Source organism: Chenopodium album, chromosome 11 (genome assembly GCF_948465745.1).
Source record: "Chenopodium album chromosome 11, dcCheAlbu1.1, whole genome shotgun sequence".
Taxonomy (NCBI): domain Eukaryota; kingdom Viridiplantae; phylum Streptophyta; class Magnoliopsida; order Caryophyllales; family Amaranthaceae; genus Chenopodium; species Chenopodium album.
Genome location: NC_137844.1, coordinates 6,971,313 through 6,989,527, shown reverse-complemented (window position 1 = coordinate 6,989,527; position 18,215 = coordinate 6,971,313). Strand labels below are relative to the sequence as shown.

Genomic DNA, 18,215 nt, shown 5'->3' with positions numbered 1-18,215 from the left:
CTTCACCTTAGCCAAGGCCAACTTCTTGTTCAAACCCCCAACAACCAAACCTGTAAACTCTCTTACCACTAAAACCACACCACAATCCTTAACAAAGGATCTTAACTCCCTCTGCACACAACCATCCAAAATACTATAACCAAAACAACTCAATAGCCCGGAAAACAACCAAAGGAGGCTAAAAATTACCATAAAACAAACTAAAACAAGTAAACTCTGATAAATACCAATAAAAAACATACTTAGGAAAGAGAACAAACCCTTCAGCGAGCACCGTTCAAACCAAGAACCCGAGACCACGAACACAAGGAACCTCGATCCCTAGCCCTAACTTCACCGTTTCCGTCACGAACTTCTCTTGACGGCGGCGTTAGGCCTAGCCCTCCAGCGCAAGGACCCACGAAACCCTAACCCTAACTTTACCGTTTCCGTCACAGTCAAATTTACCGATGACCAATGACGGCGGCGTTAGGCCTAGTCCTTAGGCCTTGTTTCACCGACGGGGAGACCCTTAATAACGATATCCTTCCACGCATGCTAAGGTGGGGAAGGGGCGGAGTCGGCGTTCGAACTTACTGCTCTCGCAACTTCTTTAAGAGGGAAAGCTCACCCAAACACCTTCAAACTAGAAGAAACTTGGGAAGGTGAGGGCTTCGGTTTTTGTAGTGTGAGAAATAAAGACTTCCAATAGAGGAGGGGGAAAGGGAGAAAAAAGGACGAGAAGAAGAAAACAAGGAGAGGAGGCTCGCCAGATTACCGGAGCCGCGGCCAAACTCCGGCGACAGCAGAAGGCCGAGCGGTTGACGGGAGCGATACGGAGGTTAACTAAAGAAGATGCTCGAGGGGGAGGGGGAAGGGGAGAAGAAAGGACTAGAACAATAAAGATATCTAAACCAAATACTCGGTTAGTCTATTTGCTAGCTTTGATAGACTTTATTTCATTCAAATCTTTACAACGTAAAAAAAATTATCCTTACTTTTTCCAAAAAAAAAAAAAAAAAAAAAAGTGGAAAGCTAAACATCGCCCTTGAATATCTAATTAACGCCCGTAAAATAAAATAAAATTACAAATTTACCCTTAATTTATCAAAAAAAATTACCCTCCATACTCTCATTCCTTGTTCACTCTCTTAAACCTAATTCTCTCCCTAAACAACAACCACCACCACCTCTTCATACTACCCACCACTACCACCACCACCTCCTCCTCCTCCTCCTCTTTTAACCACCAATTCCTTTTACCTTCGATTTCACGATCTACACAGCTACGGTAATAACGAGAAAGGGAAGTAGGTCGCCGGAGAAAAGGTTAAGTTTTTTTTTTATTATTTTTTGAAATTGCAGGCAAACGCCCGGTTTTTTCGAACGTCCTAGGCTCAAACGCCTAGTTTTTTTTGAACAACCGCACAGTTGTTTGCACGAACTAGGCGTTTGAGCCTAGGACGTTCGAAAAAACTAGGCGTTTGCCTGGGTTTTAATTTTTTTTTTTAAATTCGTTTTTTTTTATTTTTCACTATTGTTGTTTATTATTATTGTTTTTTTTAAAAAAAAAAAATAAAATTCACAACTTCGTTAGTTTATTATAGTTTAGATTTGTACTAATTTGTTTTTTTGGGTTGAAAATCAAAACCCAGGAAAACGCCTAGGATTTTCGAAAATCCTAGGCTGAAACGCCTAGTTTTTTCGAAACATCCTAGGATATTCAAAAAAACTAGGCGTTTCAGACTGGGATTTTCAAAAATCCTAGGCGTTTTCCTGGGTTTCGAATTTTTATAAAAAAATTATCGCAACGTACTGAGTCTGTAGGGTTTTAAATTTAAAAATTTTGTTTGATTTTGAAAATCACGGTGGTTGGAATGGTTGACCGAGGAGCGTTGGTGGCCGTTGACCACTAGAGAGAACGGTTAAAATTTTTGTATACGGTAAAAGTGTGAAATTGAGGTAAATTTAATTACTTTTATAATCGTTATTATATTGATAAGTACGTAATTTTTTTTTTTTTTTTTTTTTTTTGGAATGTTGTAATGTTATTTACTTATCTCCGCAACTTCTTTTTTATTTGTATTTTTGTTTTAAATATATCTTGTTCCTTTTTTGAGGAATGTGTTTGAATATATCTCCCACAAGTTAATCTACACCTTTTAATTTACGTTTGGTCCTTTTGTTTATTTTAAATTAATTATGAAAAAATACTTATTTTGTAAAGATGATACATTAACAAATAAAATAGTAAATGTTCCATACTGAACAATATGCTACATAAATAAATAAATAATTATTAAGAGTGTATAGCTTAGTCCAAAGCTCCAAACTTTTTTTTATCCTTGATGACATTGACCGTTCATTAAAAATTAGATGTTACAATAATTGTGCAAGAAATAGTAATGTGACAACATTGTTAATAAATAAAATCTACTATAAAAAACATTAACAGAAAATTTAGTGCATGCTTTGAAAATCGATAGCCAGCCAAATTACACGGTTACGAGAGAGATAAGAAAAGATATTCATTTTGTTTTAATTAAACGGGAAGGAAAGATATTCATAGAAAACAATTTAATGGTAATTATAAAATGTGACAAAGCTAATTGACTAAGTCATCATTTTCATAAATCTCAACAACAAAGATTAAAAACAGTGATAACTTTAACTAAGTCATTTTATCTCCATCTTCTTCGGTTATAAAGACTGTTTCATATCACACACACAAAAAAAAAAAAAAAAAAAAAAAAAAAAAAAAAAAAAACACAAATTATATCATTGATTTTGTTTCCAGAAACTCTCTTTTCCTTGTATTTTTAAACTTTTGTAAGGCCTCTAAGGAAGTTTGGTGAAATGACCCTTAAGAGTGGCACCAACCAAGCATGCGCCGCGTGCAAACACCAGCGGCGGAAGTGTGCACCGACGTGTGTTCTTGCCCCCTACTTCCCTGCTGATCAGCATAAGGTGTTTCTGAATGTTCAGAAACTCTTTGGAGTTAAGAAAATTCAGAAACTACTACATGTGCTACCCCCAAGCATACATGGTGAAGCAATGACATCTATCATTTACCAAGCAAATATGCGGGATCGTGACCCGGTGCATGGATGTCTTGGGGTGATTTATGCTTTGCAAAATCAATATTGGCAGTGTCTGGCAGAGCTTTTTGATGTTCAGTCCATGCTTAACGTATTCCGCCAGCAACATGAAGAGCAGCAACAGATGCCATCAGATGGTTTTCCGAAGGAAGACTTTGATAGGGCGTCACAAATACAACTGGGGATGGCGAATATGGTGCCAGTTTCCCAGAGTCACTCGTTCTCGAGCAGTAGTAGTCCCTGTAATCCTACTTTTCTTGACGTCAAAGAAACACTGGTGAACTCCTCGTGGAACCAACAAGGAGAAGTTAATGATAGTAAGAACAGTGAGGATGAGAAAATAATGCCTGGACAATCAAAGTTGGTGGTCACTCCAGAACTACGGGCTGTTCAGAAGGAATCCTTTCAGGATTATGACAACATGCATCCGTATTTTGACACCATTGATGACAGACAATCATATGTTGATACTAAGGAAGCATATGAATCAAGGTATATAACAAATTACATACTGTATAATATAATACATATAACATTCATATGTTAATGAAAAAAAATGCTAGAAACATTGCATGTAGAATAGGAAAGAACAGATGAATGGCAAAATCTATGCCAGCAGATGAAAGAACTCTTTTCGTTTTTACTTTTCCAGCTAATATCTTTTGTTGAATGTGTATATGCAGATCAAAATCATCGGCAAAAAAAAACAACAAAGTGCAGCGAGTGTTTTGCTAAGAATAAATTTATGAGAGCTGCTATCATCTAATGACATTGATAAGCACAATTTTGAACTGAGAACATTTTTTTTCGTCTTTTTCTTCTATAGTCGGGTAAATTTTTGCAATTCTTTATTCAGTTCACACTTGTTATAATGTGTATGATAAAACTATACTCATTACATAAGCAATAATTAAATGAAATGAGAGAGTTTATGGCCTTTATGCTGAACGTCTTATCTTCTACTTCCTCCTCATCTAGAAAATTAAGATATGGTCGCTATTTGCAAGGATATAATACAACGACACCATAGTCAAAAAAATTTTGGTAGTCAGCATATAGTAAACCATTCTACATTACTGTCATTCATACAGAAAGAATTTTGTTATTATAGTCGTTGAACATGATATTATTCATTGGGGATCATCCTAATATCTGATGTCCCATGAACTCTCAATGTACTAATGAACATAAGAAGTGTACTTACGACGTGTAACTAGATACTTCAAGGAAGCATGACCTATCATTATTTAAAAAAGATGTCGCCTATTCTATTTCCTCAAAACTAGACGGCTAGACATGTACTCTAATTGTCTAACCAACTGAATGTGTCAAAATTGGTTGAATCATACATAACATACTATTTACAAGGTTGTTTATGCATTTATCCATTTTCCGTCTTGTATTTAGGGTAAATGTCATAGAAGCCGAGTGTTGTAAGATCCACAAAATGGACACTTGTGATGAAGCCAGTGGTAGGCAGCAGTTCCTTTCTTCTCACAATCATTGCATAATATAGCCTGGAGATTTTTTAAGTCAATTATAACTACAGAGAGTATTAATCCAGATGGACTAGTCAAAGATTGCACAAACCTGAGTTCGGCCTACATACTCCTCTGGTATGTTCTCTTCAGCTAAAAGTGCATCCAACATTCCAAATAACACCTGCATAACATCCCTCATTTTAAAAATAAAAATAAAAAGAATTTGTACCCTTACATCACTAATTTTTTTACAATCTCAAAATCGACTTACATCTTCAGCAAACTTAACTAATTTTTTTTTGACAAATTCAAATTCCATTGCAAAAAAATAATTGCTTAGGAGAGACATATACAAAGCGAAATGTTGAGTGTGGCCCAATGTGTTGGTAAAGAGTATGTGCACAAACATTCTAAAAGCTTCAAAATAAATCAAAGCAAGAAAGGTTAATGCTTGTTCATGATATATTCGAATTAATCTCCTCCCTTTGTTCTTTTGTTATCTTCTACTTTCCGTTTTGATATTTTTTTAGGCCAAAATTGAACTCAGCAGCACCAACTACTATAACTTGGGTGCACCTAATAACACGACTTTTAGTGGGTGTAGCCCACATTATGAACTATAAACTTGGGTGTATGAAACACATAGACACTGTAGGTGAAATAAAATACAAAACTATATCCTCTAATTTAAGTTATTTTTCCGACCTAAGCCCATATAGTTCATGAAATGACATAGCACATAGGTCATCAAATGAGAAATAGAATAGTAGATTATGTCATTTCATCTATGTCATCCATTGCAACAAATCTGTATTTTGTGTTGTGGCTACACCCAAGCTCATAGTTCATGGTGTGGGTTGCACCTGCTTAAATTATGTTGTAGGGTACAACCAAGCTAAAGTTGGTGTTGTTAAGATCCATTTTGCTTTTTTTTTTAAAAAAAAAAAAAAAAAACGGTAAGATCCGCACCGAGGGGTGAATGGGTGGTCACACCTGGGGGAGATGGAGGGACTAACCATCCCTCCACTCCTCACTTTTATTCTTTTTATACTATAAAGAATACTCACTTTTATATCTCCTTAACCCACCACATTATCCACATTTTATTACTTCCTCCATTTTTTATTTATTGCCTTTTAAGGAAGTTTCACAAATTTGCACCATTTCTATTTTACGAAACAAAATATCTATGTTCACACTACAAATACCCAATATATCCTTACTTTTGCCACTTGATTCCTTAGTTTATGCTTACATTACATGGAAAACTTTGTAATTTTACCCCCTCTATCTCTCTTCCCTTTTCCCACTACTAAAAAAAAAGTGTGCCAACCTCAATGGTGCAATAATAAAGAACGGAGGAAGTAAATAATAATACTAATGTCTCTAAAATTTCTCTTCCTACCCAAAAAGCCAAATTAGGGACCCATTTTCCACTAATATTTTCAAATTGCTATAGTAAATGAGAAGAAGGGAATACAAGGTTGTATCATGCAAGAGATTACTTTAAAGTTGGAAGCAACTAGAGAAATGACTCATGAACTTTTTAGAACATTATAGCTATAATAATGATAAAGGAATTTCCATCATCTTCTAACCATTTCTTTCATTCACTATCTTTAACTAGGGCATTCATTCACAAGCATGGACATAAGAAGCCATACTCAAATTACAAGCCTTTGTACATATTATTCCTCTTTGTATACCATCCATCATTCCACTCAATTTACTAATCCTCTTTGCACAACTCCTATATGAGGTTTTATCTTTTAAATAGTGAATGTTAATACTGTATGATTTAACCCCTAATATTTTAGGGTTCTTGTCCTCTCATATACTATCATATAATGGATTTCCGGGTGCTTGTCATCCATGGGTTTTTTTTCCTCTATTTGAGGAGGAATTTTTAAACATTAAACAGTGCATAGCCATTACATACTGTCATCCATAGGGTTCTTGTACTCTCATATACTATCATATAATGGATTTCCGAGTGCTTGTCATCCATGGGTTTTTTTTGCCTCTATTTGAGTTTTCAGAATTATTAAACATTAAACAGTGCATAGCCATTACATACTGTCATCCATAGGGTTCTTGTACTCTCATATACTATCATATAATGGATTTCCGAGTGCTTGTCATCCATGGGTTTTTTTTGCCTCTATTTGAGTTTTCAGAATTATTAAACATTAAACAGTGCATAGCCATCAACTTTTTATAAAATCAACTAACAAGGCGTCAAGGCGTTCTAGTGTCCTGATTTTCACAAGGGCGTGTTAGCTATATGTTACAATTAAATATTGATTATACCCCGCATCATACACCAGTGACCAGTGTTATGTTTGTCAACATCGCTCCAAGTCCTTGACAGATCACAAAGCTTATTGAGGGTAAAAATATTGAAGATTTTTTTTTTTTTACCCCTTATATTTTCTCTAGTCTAACTAGCCTGATTTCACTTTCGCACTTTACTTTGCCTTCTTAACTGATTTTTATGCATCACTTTCACAAACAGTTTTGAATGATGGTTCATGTTAGCCAAATCCTCCTGGGATTGTGGCTTTGTTGGTGTTGTAACTGTTGTTAAAATTAAGCCCCTTGAAAGCTTCAGTAACCCCATCTTGCAATTATTCCAATTTTTTAATCAGAATCATCTTCCTGTTCCCTAATTTCAGTGCTTCTAAGCTATGTTATCTCATACCAATTACTAGTTTAAGTTGATGCGGACATTAGTTTCCTAAAAATTACCTTTTACTCCAAAAGAGAACAAATATGAGAAACTAAGATGTGCAGATTATTCATAAATAGCAACAAAAAAAAAAACAAAAGATTTATTAAGCATTAAAGCATATCTCAATCAACAAACTAACAAAAATTTCTAGGCTATGATGTTGCAGAAGTGATTAGAAGATTTAGGTTTAAAAAAAAAGGTGGAAGTAATCTACTTAAGTTTAAAAGCTAAACGACTAAAGCTATTAATTGTTAAAGGAAATTACAAACCTGCATGTCACCGAGCGACTTGCTGCATACTGGGCATGTGTAGCGTGTGCAAGTGTACTCCTGCACACCAGGTGAAATAATTCAGAATTTGTAACGTTTTGGACAAATAAAACTATAAAAGGGTCATGGCGTGTTTACAGATTTTGGTGCCTCAAATGAAATATTTTTAGAGTTTACAACTTAGAGTCTTAGAAGAATGAAAGTGTATAGAAATATGTCACTCTTGCATTTTAAAGAAACTCTATAGCAGGGCATGTTCAACACTTAAACATAAACAGTTCTGTTAAAATTAAACTGTACCATTAATTTACCAACTTATATGCAAAACTGCAAAAGTATTCTACATATATTATGCAAATAAAAGAACAAACACTTAATATGTTTTGCATAAAACACAGGTTTTGGCTATTTTACTATGATTTATTACTCTTAACAGACTACAGGGCAGGCATTTTATGTTAATAATTAAAATTTTAAAAACTACTATTCTTTTGTTCAGCTTGAATGTACAAATGTACAATGTGTATTGTCACTCTCCACTAACCTTTTTGACTTTTCGCTTTTCTTATACACTGGCTAGAGTAGCTACATCAAAATTTCAATCCCGTTTTTTACTTTTGATATGTGTGCGACTGTGTGTAAGCCTAATAAGAAGTTTATTTGAGGAAAAGAGAGGGTATCAATATATCATAAATTTGATAAATTTATTTATGATAAATTTATTGTTGGCATTCAAATTGAGGTATTCTTTATGAGTGTCCTTTTAAAAAATCATCTAAAGTGTCTACATGAACCAAAAGGAGCACAAAGGAGGCTTTTCAATACCTCAAAGCATGACGAGTGCATCAAATGACCACACGCAAGGGCTTTTACTGGATCACTTGAAGTAAACATGTCCTCATGGCATATAGGGCACTTATCCTCAATACACTTCTCCCTGCATACATGTGAGGACGAAAGAGACCGGTTCATGCATGCATTACATTTCATGCAATGGAAGTAGTCAATCCCCAATCCTTTTCCAAGTCGGCATAAGTTGCAATAGGGGCAGTGATAGATCTCCCTGTCTAATAAATTTTGTTAGAGACATCAGAGACCACAGGTTTTTAATAATAAAGTCATAGAGTTCTCCCCGGTAAATTAACCTGTTGTCGTCAAATAATCGACAAATCTTGCAATAGTGTCTTGCCATAGAAAATTTGTTGCAGGAAGGAGTCTGGCAAGTGGGTCCAATCGGTTGAATTTCTAAGCACATCATGCACATCATTTGGGTAGTGGATTTCCTGCAGAAGAGCTCACTAATTGAGGAAAGGACGATTTTTTCATTAACAAGTGAAGGACAAAATTTATTACAAATTACCTATTCATCAGGTGATCAGAAACCTCATCATGGCAGCGTCTGCAAGTGAAAATCTGGTTGCAACAAGCTGCGACAAGCTTGCAATTTTGCTTGTAGTGTTTGCAACCAAATACAGAGCCTCCTGTGTCTCTATATGAGGGAAATTGACCTGGAAGCCTTCCAGACTCACTTGTAATCAAGCCATTTGAATCAGGCAGTGATTGCGCAACCCAATGGCTAAAGAATGACAGAGAACAAACATGAATTAGAAGCCACTAATAATTTAGATTTTGAGATGCAATGAGGTCAATAACTTGAGAAAGCCTACTATGAGAATGCAAGAAAAATACTATGTTAGCTTAAAGAGAAATCACAAGAGTAGATTTTAATTTACACAAAATATCAACACTATATATCTTTTTTGTCACTATACAGGTCTTCATTTTAACCCTCTTTATCCTTCAAACAACCAAACTTGGGTTTAAAACAGAGATTATGAACAGTAGATACAAAGACAAATGGCAAGAAAATATGTGGGGAGGGAGACTGAGAAAGTTCAAAAGGAAAGGGTGAAGTTTTTTGGGACATTTTATTATGAAAGAATGAGATCTATTTAACAAAACCAAACCATGCTAGAAATATAATTTGTGCGGGGTACGTTAAAAATGGCTCCAAGTAAGATTTTTGAGGATACCAAAAATCTAATATGTCCTTCCTATGGGTGTGAGTACTGGATCACTGGAATACTCATAATCCAAGTAAAGGTACAAATTAAACCTGACTATAAGAAGGTTCTTTTCAGATATTGAAGTTTGTACAATCTCAGATAAGTGTTCAATGTTCATTGAAGCAATGTAGGTATCACATACAAGGGCCATGATATTAAGAATTCAGAACCAGGGCCCAATAGGATACGAGAATCATACATAATTTACCACCAAAAGAGGATAAAGGCGACTAATTGAAACAAGATAAAGTTGTATTAAATACGTCACTGCATGGTTTAGATGAATTCTTGTGAGCTCATCCCTTGAAAAAGCGTAAGAGGGAATAAAAAGAGAAAAGTGAAGGAATGAAATAAAGCCAACCTTGTCCTCAAGTCCTGCATTATTCGTGTTTTTTCTTGCAGATCCAAAGAAGAGTCCTGTGACACCTTTCTTATTGCCGCCTCTAGTTCACTTACTGAATTATTGAGATTTCCTTCTCTCTTGTGTTTCTCCGTTTCACCAAAGAGCATTATATTTTCAGAAGACTTGTGCTTCTTGTTTTCTTTATCAAGACCTTCCATTTTCTTAACCATGTTCATGGTGCTGGCCTCGTCGTAAGGAAACTTCACATTTCCAATTTTGGAGTTTTTCCCTCGGTCAGAATCACCCATAGATGAATGCTTCGTGACAAGATCTAGGGAGCCCATTGCTGATGAACCAGGAATTTCTGGTTTCTCTACCTCAGCACAAACATAGCTCTCCATTCCTTCCCACCATTCTCCTAACCATTCATCAAACTTTGTATATTTTGTAGCTTTGCGCCAGTAGTTCATCATAGCCTGTTGCTCTTCTGATGTTAAACAGGCCATAAGCCACACTATCATTTTTTGCAAAATCTCTGCCCGTGTTCTTCCAAGCATGTACCCTACAATTTTTTCCTGTTCTTCAGTGGAGAAATACTCTCTAAATAAAGGCCAAAGTTCAATCTCTTCCCGATGAATATGATCATTTAATATCCTCTCCAGCAATTTGCAGCTATCTTGGAGTTTTAAACACAACTGATGATACTCTACACTCGCTGGACCTACTTCATTGATACTAGAACCAGAAAGTGTATTATACAATTCAGACATCTGATCCAAAATTCCTGAAACTCTATTAAAGCAATCATCTTCCAGTTTGTGGTCAAGTGAATAAGACTGAGTAAGATTTTGGACCTTTTGCTTAGCCTCCAGAGCTGGAAATGCAACCTGATCCTCGGTTTCACTATGAAGCTCATACAAAGATCGTACTAGACGGAAGTGTCGATTAAACTCCACAAAAAACTCTAGGTTTTTAGATAGCTTATTCGAGTCAAGAACTAGGGACTCAAGGTCTTTTTTAATAGCTTTGTGGAAATAATAGATGTGGTCCATTGGCCGTGGTTCTCGGTGATTAACAGAAACTGCTTCAAGGGGAGATCCAGAAATGTTATACACCTGATTTAAAGCTCGTGAAGAAAACACAAGCAAATTAATGCCACTAGAGTACAATGTCCCATGCTTCTCAGTTCGCTGGAAAGACTTGCTTAAGGCATGGGGAAAGAAGTTGGAGCTGTTAACAGAGATATGATTGGTTGTGGCATGATGTAATTTGTTTTCGGGATCTTCACTCAGTCTAAACTGCTGAAACATGTAAGATACTCTGCTATTGAACATCTCCTGTAAATCTTTTATAGTAAATTTGGCTGAGTAACCTATGCGGATCCACCTATGTAAAAGGGCTGCAATAGGTTTAGCAAAAAAACCAGATTGCTTAATTCCATGTAAAATACACTTCAACTTATCCTTGGGCAAATGAGAAGAAAACCAAGTAGTCACACACTTTAACAGGCCAAGGGGCAGCATACAAAGACTTCTGAAGATTAATTTCTGTTGGGTTTCATAGTCATAGTTCTTGCTGATGACAGGAAAAACCTGAACAAGCAGTGAGACAGGAACGATCATTGTTTAGTTTCTATTTTCAACTGCTGAAATTCTAAAAATATTAGTCAGTATAACTTAACAATTTCAGGCATACATGCAGTACAAAAATATTTACCTTTGTTTCTTGGAAAGACAAGTGCTTACTAGTCACCAACACTAGATCCTCCATCTTATTACACATCATCTCAAAAAATCTTGGATTGGCAAAATTAATCTGAGTAGCATTGAATATGATCTTCTGAAATCCTTCAATTTCATTTTTGCAAGGAAATGCTTTATATGAGGACGATGTCGGATGTACAGAGATGTCTTCTAGCAAAGGATAGAAGATTCTTTCCAATGCATCACTGCAAATATAAATTATGTTTTCAAAAAAAAAAAAGGGGGGGTCTAATAAGAACTCAAGACGGTAAACAGGTTCCAAATATATTTGAAAGTAGTTACCTATAAAAAATCAGCACATCTGTTAGGAAGTTGATCCGAACAAGCAATGACGACAATCTTGAGGATTCCTCCGATCCTATTTTGTATAATTTGTCCAGAATTTCTTTGAAGTCAGATCTAATGGCAGCATGCCAAAGAAGAAGGCCATCAAATGGGCTATCCTTAAGAACTGACAGCAACTCTGACTGACAACTTTTATCAAAAGAGGTTTTGAGCAGGCTGTCCCTCAAATCATCCACTTCATCAGGACAGTCCTGAGATGATGCGTCATTATTTATGCAACCTCCTGAAGATGGTTGAGTAGTCTTATCAATCCAGGAAATCACCACCTTCAGAGAATGATTTCTATCATTAGAGTCAGAAAGAAGACTTTAAATAGGAGGTACAGTTCAGTGAGAAATATACTTCTTGTAGCATTTTATCTTGGGGCACAATTTTTTTCATGGTATGTTTCAGATCGAATTGTTCTTCTGGAGCAAGAAAACAAGCTAACCACGGAAAAAGGTCCTCCATGAGCACCACAGGGACGCTACACATTAGTTGCCAAAGGAGGAAACCTTGCTCTTCATCAGAAAATTGGCTTACTAGTAGAGGGAACACCTGCCGTAAGAGTGGTGAGTTACGGTATACAGGTATAGTGGTAAACATAAGCAGAGAAACATCATTATGCAATTTACATGAGTGAAAGCAAGCATGCAACTTGAAAAAAAGTTATTTTTATCCAGTCCCATGTTTGGTCTCTCTTCAGGATGAATTTTTTATTTGGCATCTCGTCAAACCATTTATGACATCAATTTTAAAATCATCAGGAACTTAAAGAGAGAGGAGGCGGGGGAGAACAGTCCATTCCAGTACTTAGTGTCCACATAAAATCTAATATATATTGGAATGCCATAGTTAATAACTTAATATTTCCTCCATTCCTTTAATACTACAACATTGTCAGGGTGCACAAGATTTCAAGTAGAGTGACAAAAAAAAAAAAAAAAAAAAAAAAAAAAAAAAAAAAACCAAAAAAACAAAAAAACGAAAAAAAAAAAAAAAAGGGAAAGACAATATTACAAACCTGTCTATGTGGTTGCAAACATTAACTAAGGAAACAAGTATTGAAAAATAAGAGTATATTGGATTATTGGAATTTGCAACTTATTTTCTTTGAAAGATTACGTTGCAATATTTATAAAAATTCCTATAGAGGTAAATGTAGTAATATTTTAGTATCTGTTGGCTCCATGGCCCAAACCTTGGCCCTTTGTGCTCTAGAAGTTTCCAAAAATATCAAGAAAGTTAGGATTTTGTATCATGCAAACTATTTGAATATTCTAAAGATCAAACTTGAAATTGGAAAATAAAAGCAATCATGGTTTATGAAATTTCTAGAGCATTATAGCTCCTCAACCTTTTAGCCATTGCTTTTAACCACCATCCTCACACAGATAAAGAGGGATTGGGTATTTGTTCAATATTTTTATAGTGGTTGTTTGAAATATGACTACAATAGTATTTTAATGATAAAACAATATGATTGGTTCATTTTTTCACACTATATTATGGACACAATTAGTCTTTTAATATCTACACTGCAAAGATAGTTTTTAATATCAATGAAACTAAAAAATTGGATAAATAAAAAAATGTTGATGATACTATTTTATACCAAAAATAAAGAAATATACTCTATTACTAGAAGAAAAATAAGTCAGTCATATTTCAATCAACCACTATCAGTCAGTATTTTGTCGGGGGGAAAGGTTTTGAGTGTATTTTTATATTGGGGTGTGAAAGTTCGTGAGGATACTCTTCATTATATTAAGAGAGTGCAAATGGTTTTAGAGTGCGAGTGAGATAATCTGAATTTGGGATTGAAATTGGGAAAAATAGTAGTAGTGTTTGCTGGGTTATGGTATACAGGTCCAATGGTAATAGGTTGTAACTAGAAGTTAGAAGTTTTGGCCTATTGTAGTAAAAATGTTTATTTAGGAAAATCTCTAGGAGATTAGAAGGGTTGAAAGGCTCCTCATGAAATCGGCTTTGACTGTTTAAGTTCCTTTTAGCCCTTTCTGTCTTTTTTTTTCGCAACAAATTAGGCATTAAGGAACATCCAACAATTAACCCTTCTTGTATCATATCATCCAAATAACAACATTTTTTCATTATCCACTTATATAATACAAGTCTAACATAATCTACAAATCCTCCTTATACAACCTTATCTTCTAATCCTTTAGTCCCATTGGCCACCTTAATTCATCAAAGCACATTTATTCATTGATATGAATAACCTCTGATATAAACTATTCATTATACAAGTAACATCAATTAATTAAATTAAAAAGTTTAGTTTTGGTTTAACTATTTTAAAAACTAATGCCTCTCGTTTATAAGAGTACTCATTTCTTTATTGGAGTAACCCATCCATTTGATCATCATTGTAATATTATTACTCAATTCATTCTTTTATGTGAAGTGGTCACTAGAAAAGAAAAGATGGATCGACGAATACATCATATTAAAGAAAAGAATAGAGAGTTAGAGAAATTGGGGGAAAATGAAAGAGAAAAAAAAGGAACATGATGCACATTTCAGGTGGGAACTAAAGAAAACAAATTCACAACTTAAAAGCATGATGAGATGATTCATGATGTTTTTATATTTATTTTTTTCTATAATCGTGGTTTATGGTTTTTTTTTTTTAATCTATATTAGAGGTGATCATTAGCAGTCGGGTCGAGGATGAAAAAATCAGCCCATTCCTCAGGTAGTGGCGGTTCCAGTATGGGTTCAACTAAACCCATCCTGAATCCGAAAAAAATTGCAAAGGTTTTTTGTATACAAAACAAAGTATGAAGTATTAGTGTATGCACAATAGTCTAGTGGTTGAGGTCTTAAGTTTTTAGACAAAGGCTCAAGGTTCGAAACCCATCAAATGCTGAAGCGCTCCTTTTTTTTATTTTTTTATTTTTTTTCCAAAGAAGGTTTAATTTGAAAATTTTGAAGTTTTAAAATTGTTACTTAAGCTTGTAAAATTGTTGATTGAATACTTATATACCAATATTGTTGATTGAAGTTGTGAAATGGTTGATGGAAGGTGTTAATTTATTGATTAAAGTAGTAAATTTGTTGATTGATATTGTAAAATTGTTAATATTAAATTATTTAATGGATAGTGTGTAAATAACGTGAAATAGTAAATGTCAACATTGATATATTTTGGGCTTTAAAATCGTGAGTCAAAATCACAAAATTGTTCGCTTAGGGCCTGCTGAGCTGAACTGAACTTAACTTATTAGAGGTGAACTAAACTAAACTTATTAGAGCTGAGCTGAGCTAAACTGAACTTATTAGAGCTGAGCTGAATTAAAATGAATATTTTATAAGAGAAGGAAATTAGGAGCCGAGCTGAACTGAAGTGAACTTATTATATCTGAACTGAACTGAACTTATTAGAGCTCAGCTAAGCTGAACTGAACTTATTAGAGATGAACTGAACTGAAAATAATCGTACAATAACAGGCCCTTATTCCTCCCCAATTAAATTCAAATTGATGTCTCCCTCAAAATGAACCTCAAACACTTCAAATAGACATATATAGTGCACGCCCAAATTATCAGTTTAAAATTTTATTTTGAATTATGATGATACTTGATTTTACTGTATACGATTGGAAATTTCGAACCCATAAGAGCAAATTCCTGGAACCGCCACTGTCCCCGGGTCGGGCCAAGCATCGGGTCAAAAATTATATGCCCAGGCCGAGCTAGAAAATCAACTAAAACGCATAAAATCCCATTCCCAAGCCCGCCAAAAAAATTTAAAATTCGGGCCGGAAAAATCTGCCCAAAATCGGGCCGGCAGGCTCACTTTGATTAGGTAATTACCTTATCAAATAATTTGGTAATTGGAACTACATAAAATTTTGAAAAGACGACATGCAATGAATAAAGACTTTAAAAATTGTGTGTTATGAGTTTAGATATTTATTGGCATCACATTATATTATTATCCATGTAGTTGTGCAATTAAGGTAAATTTAACAACATAAATAAATTACCAGTACTACCTCCATTTTTAGTTGCAACAAAGAATATTGTATCTCACAAAGTACCCCTTTGTTGCTACTAAAAGTTGGAGGTAGTAGTTAAGATTACTGCACGTATGAAAATATAATAAATGTTAATATATAGTTAATTTTAAATTAGTTGAAATGTATAAAATTGAAAATGTGACAGTATCTAAATCATAATCCAATAGACTTTTAACAATATAGAATAATATAGAAAGATGAAAGAGGTTAAAAGTAATGAAAACATGCTAATTTTAGATGCAATAGGTTAAAAATGAAAATATTTTTTTTTTAGACAACGGATATTGTCAAATTTCATACCTGTTGTTCTTCTTTCAACATATGCTGACAAATTGACCCTTGTAGAGTGCTAATGTGAAAGGTAAGTTCTTGAAATTCTTGACATGAATTCTCATGGTTCTCCAAAATGCCATTTAGACGGGAAAAAATTGATTCAAAAATAGAATCAATTATATGGTGTTCTAAGTAATATGTACAAGCAATGTTTTTCACACGTGCATCCAAAGCAAAAAATATAACCTGTTGGAAAATAGTAAATATCAAAAAAGTTTTGAGCTCAAAGACCCTGAAGTACAAAACACAAACAAAATATTTACAAAATTTTAATAGTATATTCTCGGTAACAAAATCTTTACACTAACAAAACCATGTAAATATATAATATATAATTGATTCTATTTTTGAATCAATACATTAAACTTATTATAGTAATTATGTAATATGTATTCATTTAATCCAATTTAATAGATGGATTTATCCTTCATCATTTAAATAGACAAAGTTTCCACCAATAAGATGTTCTTGTAAATAAATCTTCTTATCAATATGAAGCCAATAGGTCAAAATCAGTATTAACAAACAATATTAACAAGCACATTACTTGGCCTAAAAAATCATTTATCAAATCCACCAAACATATTCACCTAATGACTTGGAATTTATTGAAGTCTTTTCAAATTAAACTGTTTAAAAATAATTGCAACAAATAATCTTAGCATTATAAATTTTTTTGGGCATATATAACAATTTTGGGATACATGGCAACTAAGTTTACGGTTACGCCACACCGAGCCATTATTTTCCACCTTCATTTTCATGCCAAATGAAAATACAACTATTAACAAGAAACATACGAAAGTCTGATTTTACTACATACACCTTAAACTACTTAAAACATGGCAGAACAGAATTTTGGGATATAATAACTGCATCATCATACTTGTAAATTGCATTAACACACCCAAAAAAAAAAAAAAATTGTGTGGGTAAATGGATATATCAATTATAATCACTTCCTAAATTACTGTGCATTAACACACCTCCTACCTATATTTAAGTTATTGAGATTAATTTGTTCGCTTACCTACTCAAATCCCTCTCTCAAATTTTGCTCGCAAATATTATTACGAAACAGATGAAGTATCATGAAATTATTGAAATCTAATAGCAGATAATTATACATACTTCTCTATCCAATAAATTTGACTTCAATCAAACAACTTACTCTCCCCACAATTCAATCCAATTAAACAATTCTACCCTAATTTCTTCCCAAATTGCATTGCAAACAAAATCGAGCTAAAATTAGGAAAAAGAGGGAAAATTAAAAAGTGAATTATACCTCATCTTCAGCAGCGCAGTGGTACCTAAACACAGTCCTGAAGAACTCAAGCCTCCGCCGAAGTTCAACCGCCGCCGTTTTCTGGCGACGCTTATCACTCTCGTCGCCGTCGCCGGCGGCGGAGACGGCGTCTTCAGCGATACGCACAAGCTCGCCAAGCTCGCCTCTAAAAGCCTTATGAAAAAACACCAGAACTCGTATCGGAGAACCGGAGCTCCGGTCGCCGGAAAAGAATTCCGGCGACGGCGAAGAGGAGGATTTATCACCTCCCATGCGCAGTGAAAGAAGAAAGAGAAAGGCATGAAATAGGGAAGGAAGATGTTCATATACTAGTAGCTAGCTACTTAGGAGAGAGAAAATAATAACTTCTACAAAAGTTTTTTTAATTTTTGATTTTTGATTTTTTGAATTTTAAATTTGTTTTGTTTGTCTTGTTTCTGTTACAGATTTTGCAAATTAATTAAGTTTAATCCGTAATTAATTAATTAAATTGGGGT

At 34.3% G+C, this 18,215-nt stretch overlaps 2 protein-coding genes across 4 annotated transcripts; one reads left to right on the top strand and one right to left on the bottom strand.

The window, feature by feature from the left end:
- Window positions 1-2,835: 2,835 nt before the first annotated feature.
- On the top strand, window positions 2,836-3,812 carry LOC145566176 (LOB domain-containing protein 27-like). The gene is made up of 2 exons (XM_081625687.1): window positions 2,836-3,569; window positions 3,761-3,812. The coding sequence occupies exons 1-2, from the start codon at window positions 2,836-2,838 to the stop codon at window positions 3,810-3,812; spliced, it is 786 nt and encodes a 261-aa protein (XP_081481813.1).
- A 347-nt stretch (window positions 3,813-4,159) lies between these two features.
- On the bottom strand, window positions 4,160-18,089 carry LOC145567273 (zinc finger protein BRUTUS-like At1g18910). Of its 3 annotated transcripts, XM_081626535.1 has the most exons (12): window positions 17,719-18,087; window positions 16,398-16,616; window positions 12,418-12,612; window positions 12,013-12,341; window positions 11,684-11,915; window positions 9,986-11,559; window positions 8,919-9,134; window positions 8,704-8,841; window positions 8,384-8,621; window positions 7,559-7,618; window positions 4,668-4,739; window positions 4,160-4,594 (listed from the first exon to the last, which is right to left on the bottom strand). In XM_081626535.1, the coding sequence occupies exons 1-12, from the start codon at window positions 17,989-17,991 to the stop codon at window positions 4,493-4,495; spliced, it is 3,648 nt and encodes a 1,215-aa protein (XP_081482661.1). In that variant the 5' UTR covers window positions 17,992-18,087; the 3' UTR covers window positions 4,160-4,492. The 3 variants fall into 3 exon arrangements, with proteins under 3 accessions (XP_081482661.1, XP_081482659.1, XP_081482660.1); XM_081626533.1 differs by lacking the exon at window positions 16,398-16,616; XM_081626534.1 differs by lacking the exons at window positions 4,160-4,594; window positions 4,668-4,739; window positions 7,559-7,618 and having other exon boundaries at window positions 8,419-8,625; window positions 17,719-18,089.
- Between the last annotated feature and the right edge of the window lie 126 nt (window positions 18,090-18,215).